Raw genomic sequence first — 22,897 nt, 5'->3', positions numbered from 1 at the left:
AGCATCCGGACGGAATGGGTGGGTGGGCAGCTGTGCCGGCTCTTAAGTGGGGCTTATTTTGGGGGGCATGGCTTATATTCGGCACAGACGTAAAGAAAATGCTGGGGCTCATTTTCATGATATTATTTTCAGGGAAATGGGGTACATCTTCTCCAACAAAAGGAGCCGAGGATCATTTCTTCGTGGAGGCTTCAGCGGTGGCAAGTCTAACAGATGTGGCCTTTCAATCAAATCACCTCCTCACCTCTGTCAGGATAAACTTGCACATTTTGCCACGTGTCGCTTCAAATAGCAATAGCAATAGCAGTTAGACTTATATACCGCTTCATAGGGCTTTCAGCCCCCTCTAAGCGGTTTACAGTGTCAGCATATCGCCCCCAACAACAATCCGGGTCCTCATTTTACCCACCTCAGAAGGACGGAAGGCTGAGTCAACCCTGAGCCGGTGAGATTTGAACAGCCGAACTGCAGACAGCTGAAGTAGCCTGCAGTGCTGCATTTAACCACTGCGCCACCTCGGCTCTTATAAATCTGGCAGGCGACACCACCAAACACATGCCACGGCACAAAGAAAGCCTGAGATGCTGCCTATGGCAACAGGGATGTTCCCTTCCTGGGCCTCCCCGGATGTTGGGGTGTCAGGCCTGCAGCCATCTTTCCTTTTGGGTCTCAGGCCTGCCTCACTTTCTATTATTCTGCTAGGCTTTCTCTATGGTGGGAAACGGGAGGGGGAATATACAGAGTAAGATGCTATGTAGCCATAACAACATTCTTTCTAGAAAACCAAGGTCATCCTTTGTCTTTGCACCTCTGCACCTGACCAGAACCGGATGGAACTGCCAGCGTGGCAGTGGGAGATTGGGCCATGGGATGGACTGGTGGGTGTAAGGTGGGGAGTGGGGGACAAAATCTTGAACTTTCAACTGGGTGGGGAAAACCGGGAAGCTTTCAGATTCGGGTTTCCCCAGATGTGCCAACGTGGCTCTCTTCATCAATGGGAACTTTGAGCAATACTTTGCCTCGGACTCCGATTTACTTTTGGATGCTATTTGGAACCCTGACATTGGGACTGCTTGTCCCATCATCCCCAAAGAACAGAGCTGGCCCAGGGCAGAGCACTAGAACTTCCAGACGCCCACAGCGCCTGGCGCAAAGTCTCTCTCTTACCTGTGCCACCAGAGCCGAGGTTCTTCTTAGGCTTGTTCAGCATCGGGACCACCAGAGTGGGGACGGGGCACGTCTCCTGGCCTTGCCGAGCTGCCACGGGGTCGTAGTCCTTTCCGTCATAATTGGCATCAAAGAATTTCTTGAACCACTGAACAAATTCGAAATTGTCTTGGAATTTCCCTTTCACTAATTTGTCCACAGGTATTATCTGAGGAGAGAGGATAAAGATGTTTAGCCCGGGCGAGAAATGCATTCCAGAATTCTAGCAGAGAGGTTTCTAAAAGCAAAACAGGTAGTCCTCGACTTGCGACCAGCCGCTTAGCGACCATTTGAAACTCTTGACAGAAGTACCTGGGAGAATCCCTGTGACCCAAAATTCAAAGGTCTTACGGTCTCCCCCTCAGACCTGTGACGCACGTTGGACCACATCTATGTTCCATTTGCAGCGCCCTGCAGTCATGTGTCTCCGTTTTATGACACAATTTTGCATTTTTACAAATGCAAAAAAACCTCTGGCATTTAAATCAGGTTTGCAGCAAAAGCACACCATGACAAAAACCACACTGGTCTATTTAGCAACGGCCAGAAAGAAAGGTCGTAAAACTGACAACTGTCAGGAATTATAACCGTAATAGGCAGGGTCCTTTTTGAAGACTACAGAAAATTCCTTGGTTCGTGCAGAAACGGGAGTTAGGGGTTACTTCGTTTCCGAACTAAAATAGCTTTGTAAACCTGGCACCAGGAGCTGGTCCCAAACCACAGGGATGAAGGTTTTTAAAACATCCCAGAATATTTGAGGGTTTTCACCCATACACACATATAGAAAACTGAAAAAAAAAAGGGTGATTGTGATGTTTAAGTTACACTTTTGAAGTGAAGCACAAAACATTTAAAAGTCGGTGTTTTGTTTTTATTTCCAGATCTTATTATTTAAAACTTAAGCATCAACAAAAGCTTTACAGAAGACTATTCATATGGCCAAATGATTGTAATTCATAAAATCTTAAGAGTGGGAAGTGAATGTTGGAGCCCTTCCAGCACCCACCCACCCAGCTCAGGGCAGGAGTCCAAATCAAAACATGTGGACAGATGTCTGGTCAAACCCTGCTGAAATCTCGGGGGGGGGTGTGATTTTGGGTTTCATTGGGCTGAAATTCAATTGTGAAAAGAGTCAGGTTCTACATTTAGGCAAGAAAAACGAAATGCACAGGTACAGTATAGGTGGTGCCTTGCTCAGTAATAGTAACTGTGAGAGGGATCTTGGAGTCCTGGTGGACAACCATTTAAATAGGAGCCAGCCGTGTGCAGCAGCTGCCAAAAAAGCCAACACAGTTCTAGGCTGCATCAACAGAGGGAGAGAATCAAGAACACGTGAAGGGTTGATGCCATTTTATAAGGCCACCCTTGGAATACGGCATCCAGTTTTGGATGTAAAAAAGATGTGGAGACTCTGGAAAGATTGCAGAGAAGAGCAACAAAGAGGATTAGGGGGCTGGAGGATAAAACAGATGAAGAACGGTTGCAGGAACTGGGTATGTCTAGTTTAATGAAAAGAAGGACCAGGGGAGACATGATAGGAGTCTTCCAGTATCTCAGGGGTTGCCACAAAGAAGAGGGAGTCAAGCTATTCTCCAAAGCACCTGAGGGTAGAACAAGAAGCAATGGGTGGAAACTAATCAAGGAGAGAAGCAACTTAGAACTGAGGAGAAATTTCCTAACAGTTAGAACAATTAATCAGTGGAACAGAAGTTCCCTCCAGAAGTTGTGAATGCCCCAACACCGGAAGTCTTTAAGAAGATGTTGGATAGCCATTTGTCTGGAACGGTATAGGGTTTCCTGCCTAGGCAGGGGGTTGGACTAGAAGACCTCCAAGGTCCCTTCCCACTCTGCTATTCTATTCTATTCTAAATGTGGTCATAAGTCAAGGACTGCCTATAGCTTCCTGGTTCTTAAATTCATTGTCCTATGCCGCGCAGGATAGGATCCTAAAGAACGTTCTGAAATTCTGTTTGAATTCCTTGACAACATTTAAGACTGCCATCCCATCTCTCTTGGGTTGAGGTAACGGACTCTTAAACCTTTTAATCTCTCTTCCCACAGCTTAGTTCTTAATTCTCCCATCATCTTCGCTGTCCTTCCCTGACCCTTTTCTAAGTGGGATAGAAAGAGACACAGAATTATGGGGCTGGAAGGGACCTAGGAGGGCTTCTAGCCCACCACCCCCACCCCCGCCCTTAGCCAGAGAGAGAGGGAGACGGGGAGGTCTCCCCAAAGCAGAACAGAGTGGATTTATATCTTTGAATGATTTGGAAATTATATATTCCTCCAGAAAAAAAAAGGATTTTTTACAACACGCCACTGAAAGATCAAATTGCATTTCTTCCCTCAGGACCCTGGCATGTGGTTAGCCAAGAAAATGTAGGATGATGGTTTAGTCAGGAGAAGGCAGGAGAAGCAGCGATGGATGGAAACTAATCAAGGAGAGAAGCAACCTGGAATTAAGGAGGAATTTCCAGACAGTCAGAACAATTAATCGGTGAAACAACTCGCCTCCAGAAGTTGTAAATACTCCATCACTGGAAGTTTTTAAGAGACTGGCCAGACATTAGTATAGAATGGCATAAGGTTTCCTGCTTCAGCAGGGGGTTGGACTAGATGACCTCCAGGGTCCGCTCCAGCTCTATACTGATTGATTGACCTTGGTATTAGGCCAGATCACACGGTGGAAACTCAATGGAACCCGTATTTCTTAACTTCAGCCATTTTAAGGCTTCTTCCACCTCTTTCGTCCTGCAATTTTCTTTAGATGATCTGCTTCTTCATTTCCCAAGGTGTCAAAATATTGGAAATAATTCAGACACTGAACAGAATGACGGAGTTGGAAGGGACCTTGGAGGTCTTCTAGTCCAACCCCCTGCTTAGGCAGGAAACCCTAAACCAGGGTAACATGAATTTCTTTTACCAAAATAAATAAATAAAAGCAAACCATTTCTAGCTGTTTCGCTTTGTAGGAATAATAACACCCCAAGCCTGTAACAGGGAAGACACTTTTATTTGCACCCAAGAAAAGAGTATGCGTGCTTTCACCTTCTCCGAGGAAGTTTTTGTAGGCTAGATGTTACAAAAAAACGTCTGTTTCTAAATAGCAGTGGATTGCAAGACCTTGGGCTGAGCAAATGCCAAGATTAGCTTTATCGCTTCTAAGGAAGTTTGTAGCAATTGAAGATTGAATTAGGTAACAGGAAGTTTGGAATGTACACAGTGCCTGGATTGTGGGTTTTTGTGTGTGTGTGTGGTCCTTCCCCCAAATACAGAGGATGGGGTAGAAATTGGACAACCATTTGTCTGAAATGGTTTAGGGCAGTGTTTCTCAACCTTGGCAACTTGAAGATGTCGGGACTTCAACTCCCAGAATTCCCCAGCCAGCATTCGCTCAACCGTGGCAATTCTAAGATCCTGGCTGGGGGAATTCTGGGAGTTGAACTCTGCCCATCTTCCAGTGTTCGAGAAAGGCTGCAGCGGACTTACAGAAATCCCAAATCCAATCTGCATGTGAAAGACAGCAGCGAGTCAAAACTATTCATGGGGAAATTAGCATATGAAAACCCGCATTCCTTCTGCCTTTCCAGTAATTCCAGTGCAGCAAAATATAAGCATTCTTTTACTCCCACAATTTAACTCTGGACTTGTATTTCACATTTTTGAATCACGCAAAGAGGGACTCTCTAGGCCAGGAGTCTCCAACCTTGGCAATTTTTAAGACTTGTGGACTGGAACTCCCAGAATTCTCCAGCCAGCCTGGCTGGAGAATTCTGGGAGTTCCAGTCCACAAGTCTTAAAGTTGCCACGGTTGGGGACCCCTGCTGTAGGTGTTGTACAATAAAACATGAGAATATAAAAAGAGTACATGAGATTTAAAATTTTAAAAGGAGGCAAGCACGGATGAATGCTGCTGAATTTAAATTGACATGCTATAAACCTTTTGAAAATTCAGATGAGTATCTTTCCACAAAAAAGGAGATTAGCCAAGCAGAAGCTCTTAACTCAGGCACAAAGTATCTGGGAATAGAAAAGTCTTTCATGAGGTTTATTATTAGTCATATCTTGACAAAGATTAAAACCTCCAAAAGAAAAAAAAAGTCAGGACCTTTTTAACTTCTCTGGTTTTGAGCCACAAGTCACTGCAGGCATATATGGCACAAACTGCAAACTTGACAAGAAAAATACTTTCCTACTTCATAAAATAAAAATCCCACCTTATTATATTGAGCAATACAGGTGATTGGCACCTCAGCTACACAATGTTAAAAAAAACAAAAATACCAGGTGCTGCTTTTCCTGGAAAAGGTGCATCATAAAGCTGAAAAACGATTCCCGTTTTGTCGAAAGAAATATATCTGGTTTAAGTTGAACAAGACTGGGGGGGAAACCATTCCAGTATTAAGGTAAAGGTTCCCCTCGCACATATGTGCTAGTCGTTCCCGACTCTAGGGGGCGGTGCTCATCTCCGTTTCAAAGCTGAAGAGCCAGCGCTGTCCGAAGACGTCTCCGTGGTCCTGTGGCCGGCATGACTCAACGCCGAAGGCGCACGGAACGCTGTTCCCTTCCCACCAAAGGTGGTTCCTGTTTTTCTACTTGCATTTTTTACGTGCTTTCGAACTGCTAGGTTGGCAGTAGCTGGGACAAGTAATGGGAGCTCACTCCGTTACGCAGCGCTAGGGATTCGAACCGCAGAACAGCCGACCTTTCTGATCGACAAGCACAGCGTCTGAGCCGCTAAGTATTAATTTGAAAACCGAGAATGGGGGAATGCTAGCCTCTGACAGATATTCAAAATAAATGAATGAATAAATATTCAAAATAAACCAATGTGAACGTCTTAGGCCCCAGCCGAAAGAACCAATTGTGCCAGTTCCCCCAAGCTGCCAGCGTTCCCTGAAAAGTTCTGAACCACTTACTTTGTCCACACCCATTCGCTTAAAACCTGCTTGTAGGACCTTGTAATTCTGGATGTATTCGTGCTCCAGCTTTGCTTGGAATTTCACTTTCTTGAGCGTGACGGAACCTGGGAAGAGCATGTCCATAAACTGACAATAAGCAGCACCTGGCCAAGAAAAGAGAGAGAGGGAGGGAGGGAGAGAGAGAGAAACATTCTGGTGAACATCGGATCCTAGCAAAGGTATTTAGGGCAAAAGACCAGAATCTCTGACTTCCTTGGTGGCTGCGTGGCAGGAGAAATCCGTGGGAGGAACTGGATTCAAACAGTGGGGTGGGAGAGAATCTGGAGGAGAAGAGACGCCTTTCTTTTATCTGCCTTACTCTCCACACAGCAGGGAAGGAGCCAGTTGAAGGTTATTTGAAGGGCCGAGTTTGTTGCAGGCAATCAAATCCAGAAAGCAGACACAGGTAACTGATTCAGCCGGATTCATTAACTTCTCTTTATATATCAAACACATGAAGTAAATATACAATACCAAAAAGCAGGTTTTCCAACGTAACACAAGCAAAACACAAGCAGAGGAGGGGAGTTGCAGTTTTAGTTTCAGTTCAGAGCAGCAGAGTAGTTTAAAGCCCAGCACAGACTCAGAGCTTTAGTACAGAACAGCTAAGCCACGCCCAGGCTCCTTGCTGCCTCGTTGCTCACACAAGCAAATGCTGTTTCCGTTTCCAAACAGCCCTCATTGGCTGACCCAGTTACTAAGCCCTATTCCAGTTCATGAATATATCTACAGTGACAATCTTTTCCTAGCTACATCTATCCAACCCCCCAGAGTGGGGAGACGAAGGATGTTATGGGACCCACAACCAAAGTGGGAGCTCCCCTCACTTAAGAACATCCATCTGGTGGGACCAAGAAGGGCCTTCTCCAACGTGGTTTCCTCCCAGTTATTTGAAGGACCATCTTTTCCCAGTTACACCTACATCTAAAATGGAGCAAAACTCACTGAATGAATCTGTTACTTAGCTCTGGAAATTTTGGGACCAATTGTGGTCGTAATTCGAGGACTACCTGTACAGAAATTTTGGGGCTCAATTCAGGTTATAAGTCGAAGGACAGCACATGTCAGGTCTTGGCCTTGTGCAAGGGGTTAGGTGAGATGAGTAATTAAAAGGAAGCGGATTACAACGGCACATCAGGGATCTGGTCACTGGTCAGTTTTAACTGCTGAAAGGAACTGGAAAGGGCTCTGAGAAAGATTGAATAACAGAATTGGAAAGGACTTTGGAGGTCATCTAGTCCAACCCCCCCTCCCCCAAGCCAAGCAGGAGACCCGACACCATTTCTGACCGATGGCAGCCCAGTCTCTTCTTGGAAGCCTCCAGGGATGAAGCTCCCACAACCTCCGAAGGCAACTTCTGTTCCATGGCTTGATTGTTCTCACTGTCAGAAAGTTCCTCCTTATTTTCAGTTTCATTCCATGATTCCTTGTCTGGCCTTTGGGTGCTTTGGAGAATAGCTTGACCCCTTTCCTTCTCTCTGGGGCAGCCCCTCAAATATTGGAAGATGCTCTCCTGTCTCCCCTGATCCTTCTTTTCATTAAACTAGACCTACCCATTTCCTGCAACCATTCTTCCTATGTTTTAGCCTCCAGTCCCCTAATTATCCCGGTTGCTCTTCTCTGCAGTCTTTCTAGAGTCTCCACATCTTATTTTGCAAATCAGGCTGTTTTGAGAGCGTGTTGGAAGAGTTTTCAGCTTAAACACTTTCAAAACGCTTGAAATAGTAAGCGTGGAACTCGAAACACCAGTTTCACAATGAGGGGGAGGTAGAGCCAAGGTGGCGCAGTGGTTAGGGTGCAGTACTGCAGGCCACTTCAGCTGACTGTTATCTGCAGTTCGGCGGTTCTAATCTCACCGGCTCAGGGTTGACTCAGCCTTCCATCCTTCCGAGGTGGGTAAAATGAGGATCCAGACTGTGGGGGCGATATGCTGACTCTGTAAACCGCTTAGAGAGGGCTGAAAGCCCTATGAAGCGGTATATAAGTCTAACTGCTATTGCTAACTGCTATTCATTGAAAAGTGAAGTTCCAAGGAGGTTGCACACCCATTTGAACACTGATACAGAGCACCCTGAGGGCACATATAAGCCCTCAGAGAGAGGACTAACGACCAGAGGACCGCAAGGAATATAAATCCTTGCGTCCACCACCATTCAGGTGGAACTGAAGAAGCTTCTGGGATGAGAAGCGAAAAGTCTTCCAGGAAAAACCTAGAAAGTCCATCTGGAAAAAGCATCTTTGGGGCAATCCTGACCTGGATGACCGAGAATCTCCACAGACACCTTCCCTGAAAGGGAAGGGCTCAAAAGAGTTCAAGGCAACACAGTTGGCGCACTCCTATGGATTGCAGGGAGTCCTTGACCTACAACCATCCATTTAGTGACCATTCACCGTTGGGAATGTAACTTTTGGGTGGGCTTGTGATAAAGCAAAGAAATATTTGGGATCTGATTCGTGTTGCAGTGCAGAAGCTGCTTACGGTGAACCTAAAACTGATTTTTTTTTCTTTTAGGACTAGTGTCTTTGACTTACAACCGTTCATTTAGTGACCGTCTGAAGTTAACAACGGCACTGGGAAAAGTGACTTATGACCGTTTTTCACACCTATAACCACTGCAGCATCCCCGTGGTCCCATGATCACAATGTAGACGATTTGACAACTGTCTCATATTTACGACGGTCACAGCGCCCTGTGGTCACGTGATCCCCTTTTGCGACCTCCCGACAAGCAAGGTCGAGGGAGAAGCCAGATTCGCTTAACGACCATGTCGTTAACAACTGCAGGGATTTGCTTAACGGGTGAGAAAGGTCGTAAAATGGGGCAAAACCCACTTAACAATCGTTTTGCTTAAGCTCAATTGTGGTCGTAAGTCGAGGACAACCTGCAATCCTTTCTGCACTGTATTTTAAAACAGTAGATTTAAAAAGCCTGCAAGGTTGCTGTGGCTACTGCAGGCTCATTTCCTCCGAGGTTTCATCGCAAGGAAGGAGGCTCCCTCAGTAGGACAAACACTGGCGCCCTTCCACTGGGACCAGTTCAAAACAACAGCTCCCACAGCCTTCCCTTCTGCGCAGTCCGAGGCTCTGTTTTATAAAGAGTTTCCAAATATTCAGATACAGGACGGAAATGAGAAGCGCAGAGAAGAGCAACAAAGATGTTTAGGGAGATTGAAAGCTAAAACATACGAAGAACGGTTGCAGGAATTGCGTATGGCCTGTCTAGAGGGGGAAAAAAGGACTGGGGGGGGCACAGGATACCAGTCGTCCAGTATTGGAGGGGCTGCCACAAAGAGGAAGGGGGTGGGGGTGTCCAACCTATTTTCCAAAGCACCAGATAGCAAGAAGCAACGGATGGAAACTAATCAAGGAGAGAAGCAAACTGGAATTAAGGAGAAATTTTCTGACAGCCAGAACAATCGACCAGTGGAACAGCCTGCCACCAGAAGTTGTGAACGCTCCGACGCTGGAGGCTTTGAAGAAGAGATTGGAGAGCCATCTGTCTGGGATCATACAGGGTTTCCTGCAGAAGCAGGGGGTTGGACTAGAAGACCTCCAAGGTCCCTTCCCACTCTGTTATTCCATTCTGTTCTGTTCTGTTCTGCTCTGTTCTATTCACATGGTTGTTAAGACCTCTCTTCCAACTCTGTTATTCTAATTAAAAGTATTGCAGACAAACTGGGGTTCTCAGTCAGGGGTTCAATCCTGACTGGCTCAAGGGTTGACTCAGCCTTCCATCTTTCCACGGCCAGTAAAATGAGGACCCAGATTGTTGGGGACAAGAGGCTGACTCTGGAAACAGCTTAGAGAGGGCAATAAAGCAACTTGTGAAGCAGTATATAAGTCTAAGGGCTATTGCTATTCAGCTCTCCACCATTTTGCCCAAATGAGACATTTAAAGAACACAACTGCACAGAAAGTTAAGGTACACCCCCCCACCCCCCCCAAAAAAGTGGTGCAAATAGAATCTCCTTCTACTCCCTAGGAAGGTCTAGTAAGCATTCCAGGTAGAAATTTCAAGAAGACTGGGCCAATGATACAAAGGCAGTACTTTGGTGAGCTGGACAGATGTAAGTTTGATAAAATAAATGTACACTTAAGACAGAAGGCAAGCAACTTCCCACCAGAGTGGGCCCATTTCCCTTCCCAACTGCTGAAAAGGAGGAACAGTGATGAGCGAAGGCATGGAACGGAGGAGGGTCTTCCGATCTCGGGGGGTGGGGGTGGGGGTCTTCTTACCTGAACACAGTTGCTCTATCTTGGTTAAAGTTAGTTGTAACGACTCGTTGATCCAGGCGAGCATGTCATGGCGGCTTAAGTTATCACTCGTCACAGAGGTGGAGTACACGTTCACGGCCATTTTCTAAAGAAAAAAATCGATCGAGAAAGGAGACGATTTTACTCAGGAGTTCGGAGCCACAGCTGTCTCTAGACAATCATCTGAGTCACCGTCCATTTAGGGCGCTCTCTTAATTAAGCTCACTTTGCCAGAGAGAGGGTAGCTCAAGAGAAGTGAAGGTGGACTTTAATTCTCAATTCCCAGAATTCCCCCTCTGCCAGCAGACGTTCAGCTAAAAGGTTTACTCCATTCTACAAGTGTGTATGTATATATATGGGTATGACACACACACACACACACACACCAGATGCTGCATTAGGACCTCTTTCCAGAGCACGATACCAGTCTTTTGAGACTGAAGGATGCCAAAAAAAGTGTGTGTATGTGTGTGTATACACACACACACGTATACTATCTATCTATCTATCTATCTATCTATCTATCTATCTATCTATCTATCTATCTATCTATAGACAATCATATTTATATTTAGAGGACCCGGGTTGTTGGGGGCCGTTGACACTGTAAACCACTTAGAGACGGCTGTAAAGTATTATGAAGCAGCATATAAGTCTATTAGGTAGGTAGGTAGGTAGGTAGGTAGGTAGGTAGGTAGGTAGGTAGGCAGGCAGGCAGGCAGGCAGGCAGGCAGGCAGGCAGGCAGGATGGAAGGATGGATGGATGGATGGAAGGAAGGAAGGAAAGAAGGAAGGAAGGAAAGAAGGAAGGAAGGAAAGAAGGGACAGTCATGGAGTAGTGGTTAGAATGCAGCATTGAAGGCTGACTCTGCCAACTGCCAGGAGTTCGATCCTGACTGGCTCCAGGTTGACTCAGCCTTCCGTCCTTCCGAGGTGGGTAAAATGAGGACCCAGATTGTTGGGGGAAAGAGGATGACTCTGTAAACTGCTTAGAGGGGGCTGGGAAGCTCTGTGAAGCAGTGGATAATTCTAAGTGCTATTGCTATTTTACACACACACACAGGCATAATGGCCTACAAGAAAAGACGAGGAAAACAGCCTCATTAGCAGGTGATTCACTTTTCTGTTATGAGGGATATGGGGTCTGATAAGTGATTTGCTCATTGAGGTGATTTGCTCATTGAGGTGTTTTCACACACACACACATACACACACACACAGAGGAACTGACAAATGGATTTAACACCCTTAGACCCAAAGGACTAGGAACTTAGTTAACGGGGAGGGAAAAGGAAAATTAATGGGGGTCAGAGATAGTTGAAGGCAGTTGAAGGTATTATAGGATGGAAGTTTGGGTCTTGAGAAGGAAAGATTCCACACAGTGGAAGGCATGAAGATCAAATTGAAGGAAGTAATGATGGCTAATAACAGAGATTGAGGAAAATATTTGAAGCTCAGGGTTGAAATGAGGGGTCCTTGGCGCTCTCTGAGCTTGGTGGTGTTCTTGCAGACGTTTCACTACCCAGCTAGGTAATGTCATCAGTGCTACCAATAGTAGGCAGTGGGATTTGCTCTCGTTTTTATACATGCAAGAAAATCACCAAGCCCAGGGAGCACCAAGGACCCCACAGTCCTCAACCTCCAACCTCCACTCCTTTCTAGCGCTGATGATGTTACTTAGCTGGGTAAAAAAATATCTGCAAGAAAATCACCAAGCCCAGGGAGCACCAGGGACCCCTGGCAAACAGAGATGATTGGAAATAGAAGCCAGAGAAGGAAATTATTTCCGCATCAACCACCCTACAAGGAGCAGAAGCTGAAGATATTGTTATTAGAATGGAAAGGGCCAGGCTACTTAGGAACTGTCTTCCTCCCATTACATCAAGTTGTCCCACCTGGTCAAGGAGGGAGGGAGGGAGGGAAGGCATGCTGCAGAGCCCATCAACTAAACATCTCCAATTGGCAAGGGTCCAGGAAGAGCGCCTTCTCTGCTGTTGCCCCTGCCCTGGGCAGTATCACCTCCCCCTCCCCAAAGGTGGGCCAGGCCCCAACTCTCCTGGCCTCCTGGAAAGGTATGAAAACCCTCAGGATGGAAAGCTCAGAGAAGCAGGCATTTAGGCAAGAAAAATGAAATGCACAGGTACAACATAGGTGGTGCCTTGCTCAATAGTAGCAACTGTGAAGAGGGATTTTGGAGTCCTAGTGGACAACCATTTAAATAGGAGCCATCCGTGTGCAGCAGCTGCCAAAAAAGTCAACACAATTCTAGGCTGCAAAAACAGAGGGAGAGAATCAAGATCATGTGAAGGGTTAAAATCACTTTATAAGGCCTTGGGAAGGCCACACTTGGAATTCTGCATTCAGTTTTGGTCACCATGATGTAGAAAAGATGTGGAGAAAGAGTGCAGAGAAGAGCAACAAAGAGTATTAGAGGACTGGAGGCTCAAACATATGAAGAACGGTTGCAGGAACTGGGTATGTCTAATGAAAAGAAGGACTAGGGGAGACATGATAACAGCCTTCCAATATCTCAGGGGTTGCCCCAAAGAAGAGGGAGTCAAACTATTCTCCAAGGCACCTGAAGGCAGGACAAAAAAACAATGGATGGAAACTAATCAAGGAGAGAAGCAACTTAGAACTAAGGAGGAATTTCCTGACAGTTGGAACTTGCCTCCAGAAGTTGTGAATTCTCCAAACACTAGAAGTTTTTAAGAAGATGTTGGATAGCCATGTGTCTGGAATGGCGTAGGGTTTCCTGCCTAAGCAGGGGGTTGGACTAGAAGACCTCCAAGGCCCCTTCCAACTCTGTCTATTCTATTCCATTCCAGGGGCTGTTTAGTATCTGAAAGCTCTCCCTTCAAATTTTAATTAGCTTGAACATTGTCGTATCATCCTTGCCTTTCTTTCTTTTTTAATACAGGTGGACCTTGACTTATGATAGTTCATTTAGTGACCATTCAAAGTTACAACGGCACTGAAAAAAGTGGGTTTTCACACCTACGACGGTTGCAATGCTGGTCAAGGGATCAAAACTGAAGACACTTGGCATCTGATTCATATTTATGACAGCTGCAGCATCCCAGGGGTCACATAATATCCCCCTTTTACAACTTTCTGACAAGCCAAGTGAATGGGGAAGCCAGGTTCCCTTAACCACCACATGGCTCACTTAACAGCTGCAGTGACTCACTTAACAATGGTGGCAAGAAAAGTGGGACAAAATCGGCTGAACCGCTGTCTCGCTGAGCATCAGAAATTTTGGCCTCCAACGTGGTCGTAAGTCGAGGGCTACCTGTATATTTTTATATTGTAATACTTTACTGTAGAGCAGTGTTTCTCAACCTTGGCGAATTTTAAGTCCTGTGGACTTCCCCAGCCAGCTAGAGTAAAGGGAGATGAGCGGTTCAGATATGTGAAAAATTAATATTAAGAAAAAGGCTTCAGCGGGGTGTTTCTCACAGCCGCTTGAAGACTGTGGCCTTCAATTCAGCGGGTAACAGAATAAGAGATATGGAAGGGACCTTGGAGGTTCTTTTAGTCCAATCCCCACCCCACCCCTCTTTTGTTCAAGCATGGGAATTCTGGATATTGAAGTTGCTGAATTTGAAAAACCTCTGCAGAAGAGCAGAGGGAGGATTTGAAAGATTCCCATTCTGGCGACTGGAGCAGTTTTAGGATGCCTGTTACGGAGTCTAGGGGAACCCGTTGATATTCCTAGAGCCGCCCCAAAAACCATGAGATGGCAGTACATAAATTTTATTATAAATAGCAACAGATAAATAAAAGTCCTTGTGCAAGGAGATTAGAGGAGAGGGAGGCACACCACAGGGCATATAACTGCGGTCCTGCAAATGCTGCCGGATAACGGCCCCCCTCCCAGCCGGCGGTGAGGGGGGAAAAAATGGAAACCAAACTCAGCAATTTCCAGGGGGAGCCAGCTTTCCTGCTTCTGAAATGGAAGAGCTTTTCTGCCGTTAAGACTTAAGGTGGGACCCAGAGTTTGGGAGCACAAACTGGGAATTAGGAATATGGGCTCTCTCTCAGCAGTATCAAGGAGGATTCAGAGAGTCCCTTAGGAGAGATGGGCGGTGTAAAAATGAAGAAAAAATAAATGGAATTTAATAAATATGGAATATAATAAATAAATCCTAAATATAAGTTGAGTTTGGGGAGCCAGGCATTCTCTCTCACTGGGCTTAGGGAAAAGGGGGGGGGGACTGGAGGAGGGAGAACTCTGCACATGCCCAGAGCAGTCATTGAAAGGCAGAGGTGGAAATTTAAGAATAAAACAGTTTTTCCCCACCAGCAGGAAGGACTCTTTGCCTGGAGCAAGTCAGAGAAAAAGGCAAAGTGGAAATTTAAGAATAAAATACAACACTCTGAAGAAAAAAAAGGCAGCTGTTTCCCTTCTTTCCCCCCCCCCCACCAGGAGGGAGGACTCTGCACATGCCTCCAGCAAGTTTTTTTTTTAATTAAAGTATTTTTATTGGTAAAAAGAAAAAACACAACAACCAATAACTGGTAAAAGACAATACAACATCCACTGTTTCACTTTACATTTGACTGTGTTTCAAGACATTCCCATAATATCAAAATCCTTCTAGGCATCAAAGGTTGGGTATCTTCTCCCCTCCCTCCCTCTTTCCTTACCTTGTTTCTTCTTTCCCACTCCCCTTCCTTCCCTCCCTCCTTCTCTCCTTCCCTCCCTCCTTTCTTTTCCTTTCCTCCTTTCCTTCCCCTTCCCTTTCCTCTCTTCTTCCCCCCCCTCCTTCTCTCATATCTTCCCTCCCTCCTTTCCTCCTTCCCTTCTCTTCTCTTGAGTTCCCTCCTTTTCTTCCCTCCTTCCTATCTACTCTCCTTCTCTCCTTCCTTCCCTCCCTCATTCCCTCCTTGCCTCCAGCAAGTCAGTTAAAGACATGGTGGGATTTTAAGACTAAGAAATAAATAAATTAAAAACAAGTCAGAAAAGAAAAGAAGAAAGCAGCCTCAGCCCAACAACAACCCCCACCCTCCAAAGCAGCAAGGGCTCTCTGCACATGCCCAAGAGCAACTCCCTAAAAGGCAAAGTGGCCATTTTATGAATGAAATAAAACAGGAAAAAAAGCCCACCCCACCCCATCCCCCCCCACCTACAAAGCAGGGAGGATTCTGCACATGCCCTGAAAGGGAGGGTGGAAATTTAAGAATGGAAAAAATAAAACAGAACCCCCCCCCCATTTTAAAGAAGAGAGGTCTCTGCACGTGCCCAGAACAATTCTCTCAAAGGCAAATATAATATAAGAAAATATAAGAAAATAAAATAAGAAAAAAGCATCACCTCCCCCCCCCACCCCTCCCCACCCTTTTCTGCAGGCAGGGCAGCCTGAAGGAGCCCCCCCCCCGCTCCCCCATGGTGAAGGGGCTCTGGGTGACCCCCACACACCCCATGGAGGTAACTTAGGTGCAGGGAAGCCCCCTTTCCCCACCCCCCACCCCCAGGGAAGGACCCCACACCCACCCCCCAAAAAGGAGGGCTGGAATAGCACGGCCTGAGGAGGGGGGTGGAGGAGGGGAGAAGACCCCTCCTCAAAAGCAGGGCGTAGGGTGGGGGGGGCGCTTTAGACCCCAACCCATAAGGAGGGCAGGCACCTTATGGGGCGCGGGGGGGGGGACGGGTGGCGGGCCCTCCCCATCCTTTTCAACCCCCCCCACCAGGCCCACTAACCGGGTTAGTTACGGGAATCCCTGCCGGGTAGAGGAGCCACGACCCTTCCCCCCCCCCTCCCCCCGCCCCCAACCGCCCCTCTTTCTCCCCCCACGAGGCTAAGAGGGGGGGGGCGCAACTGGCATGGGACCACCACCCCCCCTTAGCCCTCCGCCTAGGCCGAGGCGGGGGAAGGGAGCGAGCGGAGAGCCACCGCCTCGGTTTTTTGAGGCCTCCCGCCTTGCCTCGCCCGCCGCGCCTCCCGTTACCTCAGCGGCTCCGCCGTTCCGCCCGGCCCCGCCCGCCTCGCCCGCGATCTGACGTCACGCGCAGGCCGGCAGGCGCACTGACGTCAACCCGCGCTGAAAAACGGAAGCGGAAGGAGCGAGGAGGGCGGGGCTCGGGCTGCCGCCGTTGCTAAGAGCCCCGCCTTGCGGCTGAGGCGACGCCCCTCCCCACAGGGCACGCCTCCCCTATAGGCCACGCCCCCTCTCTTTGAGGAGGCGGCTTCCAGCTTCTTTAGGCCTCGTTCAATGTTGACTCGGCCGTAGCTGCTTTAATATATGTAGACTTCCGCTCTATTTATTCGCTTATTCAAAAATTAAAAATGTTATTTATTAAATGAAATAAAGTATTACGATTGTAAACTATTATTAATGTTAACGCTGGCCGCCCCTCAGAACCGTCCTGCCCTCATATCGGCCTTCAGGCCGGAAAAGGCCGGGCAACTCTTGATCAGCTCCCGTTCCTATTGGCGGCGCTAGCGGGAGTGGGCGTGGCCGGGCCTTAGCAGCCAATCGAGGTTTGGAGGCTTCCGCTGGGCTGCCGCTGCCGGGGCAGTGAGTTCTGTGCTAGAGGGGCCTTGCCTTGCCAAGGTGCTCTTTCCCTCCGGCTCGTTTTCTTGGAGGCTGAGAGGGCAGAGAAGGCCGTTTGATTGCAAAGATACTTTTTAAGAGGGTTAAACCTGGGCATTAAATCCAAATCCTTTGGGTTATTTACCCTTAGTTATCCTCCTGTCACATATTAAGCTCTTTGGCCACGGGGTGAAAATAAACCCCGCAATTTAAACCAAACCAAGTTTGCATAATTTTTTTTTCCAAAGGATGGTTTTGCTTAATACTCACTTAGCCGAAATTGCCTTATTTTGAATTTACGTTGAAATTCATTTTGATTAGATTCAGCTTGTTGAACAAACAAGCAGCTCTTTTGAATTTTTCCATGCATGTTAATCCCATCACCCTTGAGCTGAAGAGGGAGGTCTTTGTTATGTAGAATAGACTGACCCCCGGGCCTTTTAATAGCCCATTGACAAAGGTGGGGGCTATTAAGAGCGAGTCTGCTTCCTGCCTAAAAACATGTTTCTCCATTTCTGATCCAGGAAAATGATAATATTCCGCCCTTTTCAATATTTCCCAGGATATTTCATTTTTTCTAGGAGAGGGGTGGGTTTTTAACTTCCTACAGGAGTAAAAGGAACACACACACACACACACTCCCTCCCTCCCTCCCTCCCTCACTTCCACTCCCTAATTCTTTCCTGTCCTGAATAGCTTGGTGTCATCTATGACTTGGGCATTACAGACCAAAACAATTTGTTCCCTTGTGCCATCACTCTGTCAACACCTAATTCCCACAGCACTGCCTTATTCCCAAGGATAGTTACCCCTGTAGTAGGGCTGCGTTACTATTATCTTCTCATCCTTGCTACTACTTTCTCTGATTGGCCCTGTATCATCATGGTTATTATTAGAATCAGAGTAGAGTTGGAACACACCTTGGAGGTCTTCTAGTCCAGCCCTTCTCAAGCAGGATACTCTACACCATTTCAGACAAGTGATTCCCCAGTCACTTCTTGAAAACATCCAGTGATGAAACATATACAACATCTGGAGGCAAGCAGTTCCACTGGTTGATTGCTCTCACTGTTAGGAAGTTTCTCCTTCGTTCCAAGTTGCTTCTCTCCTTGATTAGTTTCCATCCGTTGCTTCTCTTCCTGCCTTCGGGTGCTTTGGAGAATAAGTTGACCCCCCTCCTCTTTTCTGTGGCAGCCCCTCAAATATTGGAAGATGCTATCATTTGTCCCCTAGTCCTCCTTTTCATTAAACTAAGAGAACAGAATAACAAAGAGTTGGAAGGGACCTTGGAGGTCTTCTAGTCCATCCCAAATTCCAAACAAATGGCTGTCCAAACTCCTCTCAAAAATCTCCAGCGATGAAGCACCCACAACTTCTAGAAGCAAGCAGTTCCACTGGTTAATTGTCCATACTGTTAGGAAGTTTCTCCTTCATTCCAAGTTGCTTCTCTCCTTGATTAATTTCCATCCTTTGTTTTCTTGTCTTGCCCTCCGGTGCTTTGGAAAATAAATTAACTCGCTCTTCTTTGTGACAGCCCCTCAAATAATGAAATATTGCTACCATATCCCTCCTAGATTAGTCAAACCCAAATCCTGCAACCGTTCTTCATATGTGTTAAGTCTCCAGGCCCTTAATCATCTTTGTTGCTCTTCTTGGCACTTTTCCCAAAGTCTCAACATCTGAAATGCGTTTGACTATTAGTAACTTGGCTGTTGGTTCGAGCTCCGATCTTTGTTGCAAACTGTTCCGTCACCCACCATTGGAGGAGAAATCATCATTGCATTTTGAGTTGGGTTCTTGTCAACTCAAAACGTACTGATGAGGTCTCCAAAAATGGTGGCGAAATGTTTGCAACCATATTGCCCAGCTCGGAACTCAAACCAACAGCCTCTCAGCATCATTTTTTAGGAATGTGAGCAAAACTGGATGTAGTAGAGCCGTGGTGGCGCAGTGGTTAGGGTGCAGTACTGCAGGCCACTTTAGCTGACTGTGATCTGCAGTTCAGCGGTTCAAATCTCACCGGCTCAAGGTCGACTCAGCCTTCCATCCTTCCGAGGTGGGTGAAATGAGGACCCGGACTGTGGGGGCAAGTTGCTGACTCAATTTGCTAAAAAATTTGTAAACCGCTTAGAGAGGGCTGAAAGCCCTATGAAGCGGTATATAAGTCAAATAAATAAATAAATAATAAAATAGTATTTCAGGTGCAGAATTACTCTTGTTGTTTTTTGCATGTAACACGGAGATCTTATGTACCGGAAACTACTTCCTTGTGTGTCTAACCTCACTTGGCCAATATTCTATATTCAATACGCAGCACCCTTCTCAAATCCCTGCCTGCAGCCCCTCTCAAACCCCTAAAATGGACCGGAGGAGGCCCTTTTAAAGCTGCAAATCACAGATGGGGAAAGAGACCTCATTCCACCAAAATTGCATCCTTTCCACCCACTGAAGAAAAAAGTGGACGTTAGTAAAGGCCTCATAACGCAAATTTAGGAAGGATAGGATTGGGCAATGCTGTCCCCTAAGCAAGAGCTAAAACACCTTGTCAGTTCAGTATTCATGAACTGGAATAGGGCTTAGTAACTAAGTCAGCCAATGAGGGCTGTTTGGAAACTGAAACAGTATTTGCTATGTGAGACAGCTAGGAGCCAGGGCATGGCTTAGCTCTGGAGCTCTGAGTCTGTGATGAGCTCAAAAAAGGCCAGTCTGCTACTCTGAACTGAAACTGTTCTCTTCCTCTGCCTGTGTTTGCTTCTAATTGCTACCATGTTGGGAAAAACCTGTTTTGGGTATTGTATACTTATTTCACGTGTTATATGTAAAGAGAAAATAATGGATCCTGTGTGTGCTTTCTGGATGTGATTGCTGCAACAAACTCTGACACAGCTATGACAACTTTACGAGGGGTGGGACTTCAACTCCCAGAATTCCCGAGCCAGCGGCTGGCTCGGGAATTCTGAGAGTTGAAGTCCCACCCCTCGTAAAGTTGCCAGTTTTAGTCACGCTTTAACCTCATCGATCTTCAAAAGTGGTTGCACAACCCACCCCTCTGTATCTGCTGGGCCGTTTACGAATAACCCCCCCCCACGCCAAAATAAAAACAACGGGCCATGCTCTGTTATAGAAGAACACTGACTTTAATTAAACCATGATAAATGTTTAAGGCAAACACGTGTCAAAACCGTTTCCTCTCCAGCACTAAGAAGACCAAAGGGGGAAAAAAGTGAGGGGTTCCTCCCCCCCCCACCCCCCACTCACTAAGGCTCACTTGCAGCCGTCCTTTTGGGGGGGGTCGAGCTTCAGTCCCGTGAAGCTCTTTTTAAAAAAAAAAAGAGGAAGGAAAGAAAGAAAAAAAGATAAGTTTTATTTTTTTTTAAAAAGAGTATATAAAAGCACATTTTGACGTTAGAAAAATATTTTAAAAAAACATAGCACCAACGTAAGAGGCCCTTTGAACATCCTGGAAATGACATTTCTGAAATGTTCCCCCTTAAAAATGCCGTAAAAGGGCGCTACATTTTGGGGACGCAAGAATTATTTATTTTTAATATTGTCTTGAAAACCAGAAGGGTTCCAATAGAAAATCCTGCCGGAGACTATAAACGTGGAAGATTTGCTACACTCTTCAAAGGGGGGGGTGAAAGAGGAGAGGCAAGGAGAAGGCACATCAAATGGCTAGTTACAAGCACCCACGCTTTCACCCCCATGCCCTGAACAGCCCCCCAAGTTGGGGGGGGGGGGCTGCAGAATTCCCCCTTGACCTCGTGCCATGCAAACTTCATTCATGGGATTCAGTTCACAAACCAGCAGACACGCCTAAGATATAATACAGTAATGATTGTCTCACATTCCGGAGGTTATCGCCCACCGCACGCACACGGATTCACAAAAACACACTTCCACCCAATTCGGGCAGGGATTTCGGTGGCTCAGAAACACGACACATTGAAAGGAATCTCTCCCTTCTGAAATTCCTGGCCTCCGTTTTGAGTGGCACTTGATCGTCCCTGAGACCCGGTCATTCCTATCGGAGTAGGATCCATTGGGATCCCTGCAGCCGCAGGAGGATTGCCAGCAGGCATTGGGCAAAGGGAAGACTGGCAAAAGAGGCGGGCAGAGAGCAAGTCGTGGGCAATCCTCTTGGCACAGAACTGACGAGAGCTAGATGCCTTTTGCACGCTCCCCATTGAGGCAACACCGTCTGGAACTGCGTCGTCAGATAATGCGGAGTGGCATTCCTTTGGCAACCTCAAATACTGACAAGGAAAAGAGAGGAGACACACACACACACACACACACCCAACAGTGCCCATTTGCCCGCAGGGGAAAAAATGTTACCAAACTGGAGCAGTGGACAATATTCCCAATTTCCTCTGCGGCCAACTTAAGAAAAAGTTTCCTTAACAGATCGAACCTCTGCAATCCAAAGGCTTGTGGTTCCCCGAGGAACTTTAGCAATCTTGACATCCAAGCCAAGCCCCTTCTGCCCCCCCCCCCTTAATCTCAGATGGCAAGTTGGAAGCTGGTTCAAGAACAACACGGGCACCCTTGTTTCTGCCCATGTGTCAAAAGAGGGTTTGCGTCATCCGGAGAGAAAAAATAATAATCTGTTTTTTTTTTTTGGACAGAGAACAAAAAGGATTGCAACTTGTCTCCTGCAACGATTTTCCTGGTTTTGGTTCATACAAACACCGGGAAGTCTGGAGTAAGGCATCAAGTGAGGCTCAGCTACCTGCCCACCGAGGCGAACGTGGGAACGCCGATTGCCAAAATCATGGCAAAGTTTCGGATTAGGAAACGAGCAAGCAGAAAGACCCTTCAAAATCTCCAGTGCCTTTATCCCCCTCCCCCAGGGAATGGCTTCCATCCCACCCAAGCCTTATCCTGGTCTATTGAAATCACGGTTCGAAGAACGGACAGCCAAGGAAAACAATCAAACAGATTAAAAATAGCAGCATTGGTGAGGATTGAAGTCCATGATGGAGGGTCTCCAAGCACGGAAAGGCAGCTAGAGGGTTGAGAATCTCGTAGCAGCTTTGAAACCGCGGTAAACATTTGCAGATTGTCTTTTTTTCGGGTGGGGGGGAATGTGGTGGGTTTCTGCCCACTGGAAATTTCCCTGCCTCTGAAAGGACCATGGTGGTGCAAATGCTCTTCGCAAAACTCTTTTTAAAAGTAAGAAACACCCAGCGAATATTGAAATGGGTCGAAGAAGCGTTCTTTGCACTCAAAATACTCCCCCAGTGCACTATTCTCTGCATTTAAAGGCATTGTGTAATTTTAAAAGTATAACAGCGTATGGCACGGTTCATTTTTTTTATCTCCCCCCCCCCCCCGCCACCCCCATTTTGGCTCCTTGTAGTAGGATTATCTCCTGCTTTGCATCCAGCCCCAAATTCCTCTCTAGGAATTTTTTCCTCTCTAGGAATTTTCACATCCGGCTGCAAAATGGCTGTATAAAAGTCTATTCCCCACCCCCACCCCAAAGTTTTACGTTCTTTAAAACAAAAGTTGAAAAAGAAAAAAAAATGTTCCTATTTTCTCTCCCCACACACACCCCAGTGCGAACAGCGGGAGAGAAACCCAAGTCAAACTGGCTCATTGCTACAGAAGGACGGGGCACTTTGGAATTGCATCCTACAGTTTCCCCGTTTTCAAGTTTTCGCTTTGGTGCTGGCGGCTGGTGGGAAAAGGACTCTTCGTTCGAGGAGCCGCCGTTTCCCCATCCACTCACGACGAGGGGGGGGGGATGCTACCTCTCTGCAGCTCCCCCAAAATCTGTGTTGGTTTTGCGGTGTTTTGGTTTGGGGTTTTTTTGGCACAACGGGAACGCAAAAAGTCTGGCGAACTTGGAAGAAAGTCGTGGATGGAAAGAATTTTTTTCTGCGGAGAAGGTCTCCTTCACGGGGGGGGGGGGGGGGGGCTCGGCTCTTCTCCT

General features: G+C 46.8%; 1 protein-coding gene across 1 annotated transcript in view; it reads right to left on the bottom strand.

Annotated features, from left to right (window-relative positions):
• Positions 1 to 16,675, bottom strand: part of LOC116509038 (microtubule-associated protein RP/EB family member 1-like) — a 35,976-nt gene extending 19,301 nt beyond the window's left edge. The window contains 4 exon segments of the mRNA XM_032217926.1: positions 1,168 to 1,375; positions 6,126 to 6,271; positions 10,405 to 10,528; positions 16,375 to 16,675. Coding sequence (XP_032073817.1) covers positions 1,168 to 1,375; positions 6,126 to 6,271; positions 10,405 to 10,525 — 475 coding nt within the window. The 5' untranslated portion in view covers positions 10,526 to 10,528; positions 16,375 to 16,675.
• Between the last annotated feature and the right edge of the window lie 6,222 nt (positions 16,676 to 22,897).

Source organism: Thamnophis elegans, chromosome 5 (assembly GCF_009769535.1).
Source record: "Thamnophis elegans isolate rThaEle1 chromosome 5, rThaEle1.pri, whole genome shotgun sequence".
In the NCBI taxonomy this organism is placed as follows: Eukaryota; Metazoa; Chordata; class Lepidosauria; order Squamata; family Colubridae; genus Thamnophis; species Thamnophis elegans.
Note: the sequence above shows the minus strand (reverse complement) of the source record. Positions and strands in the feature narration are given on the sequence as shown.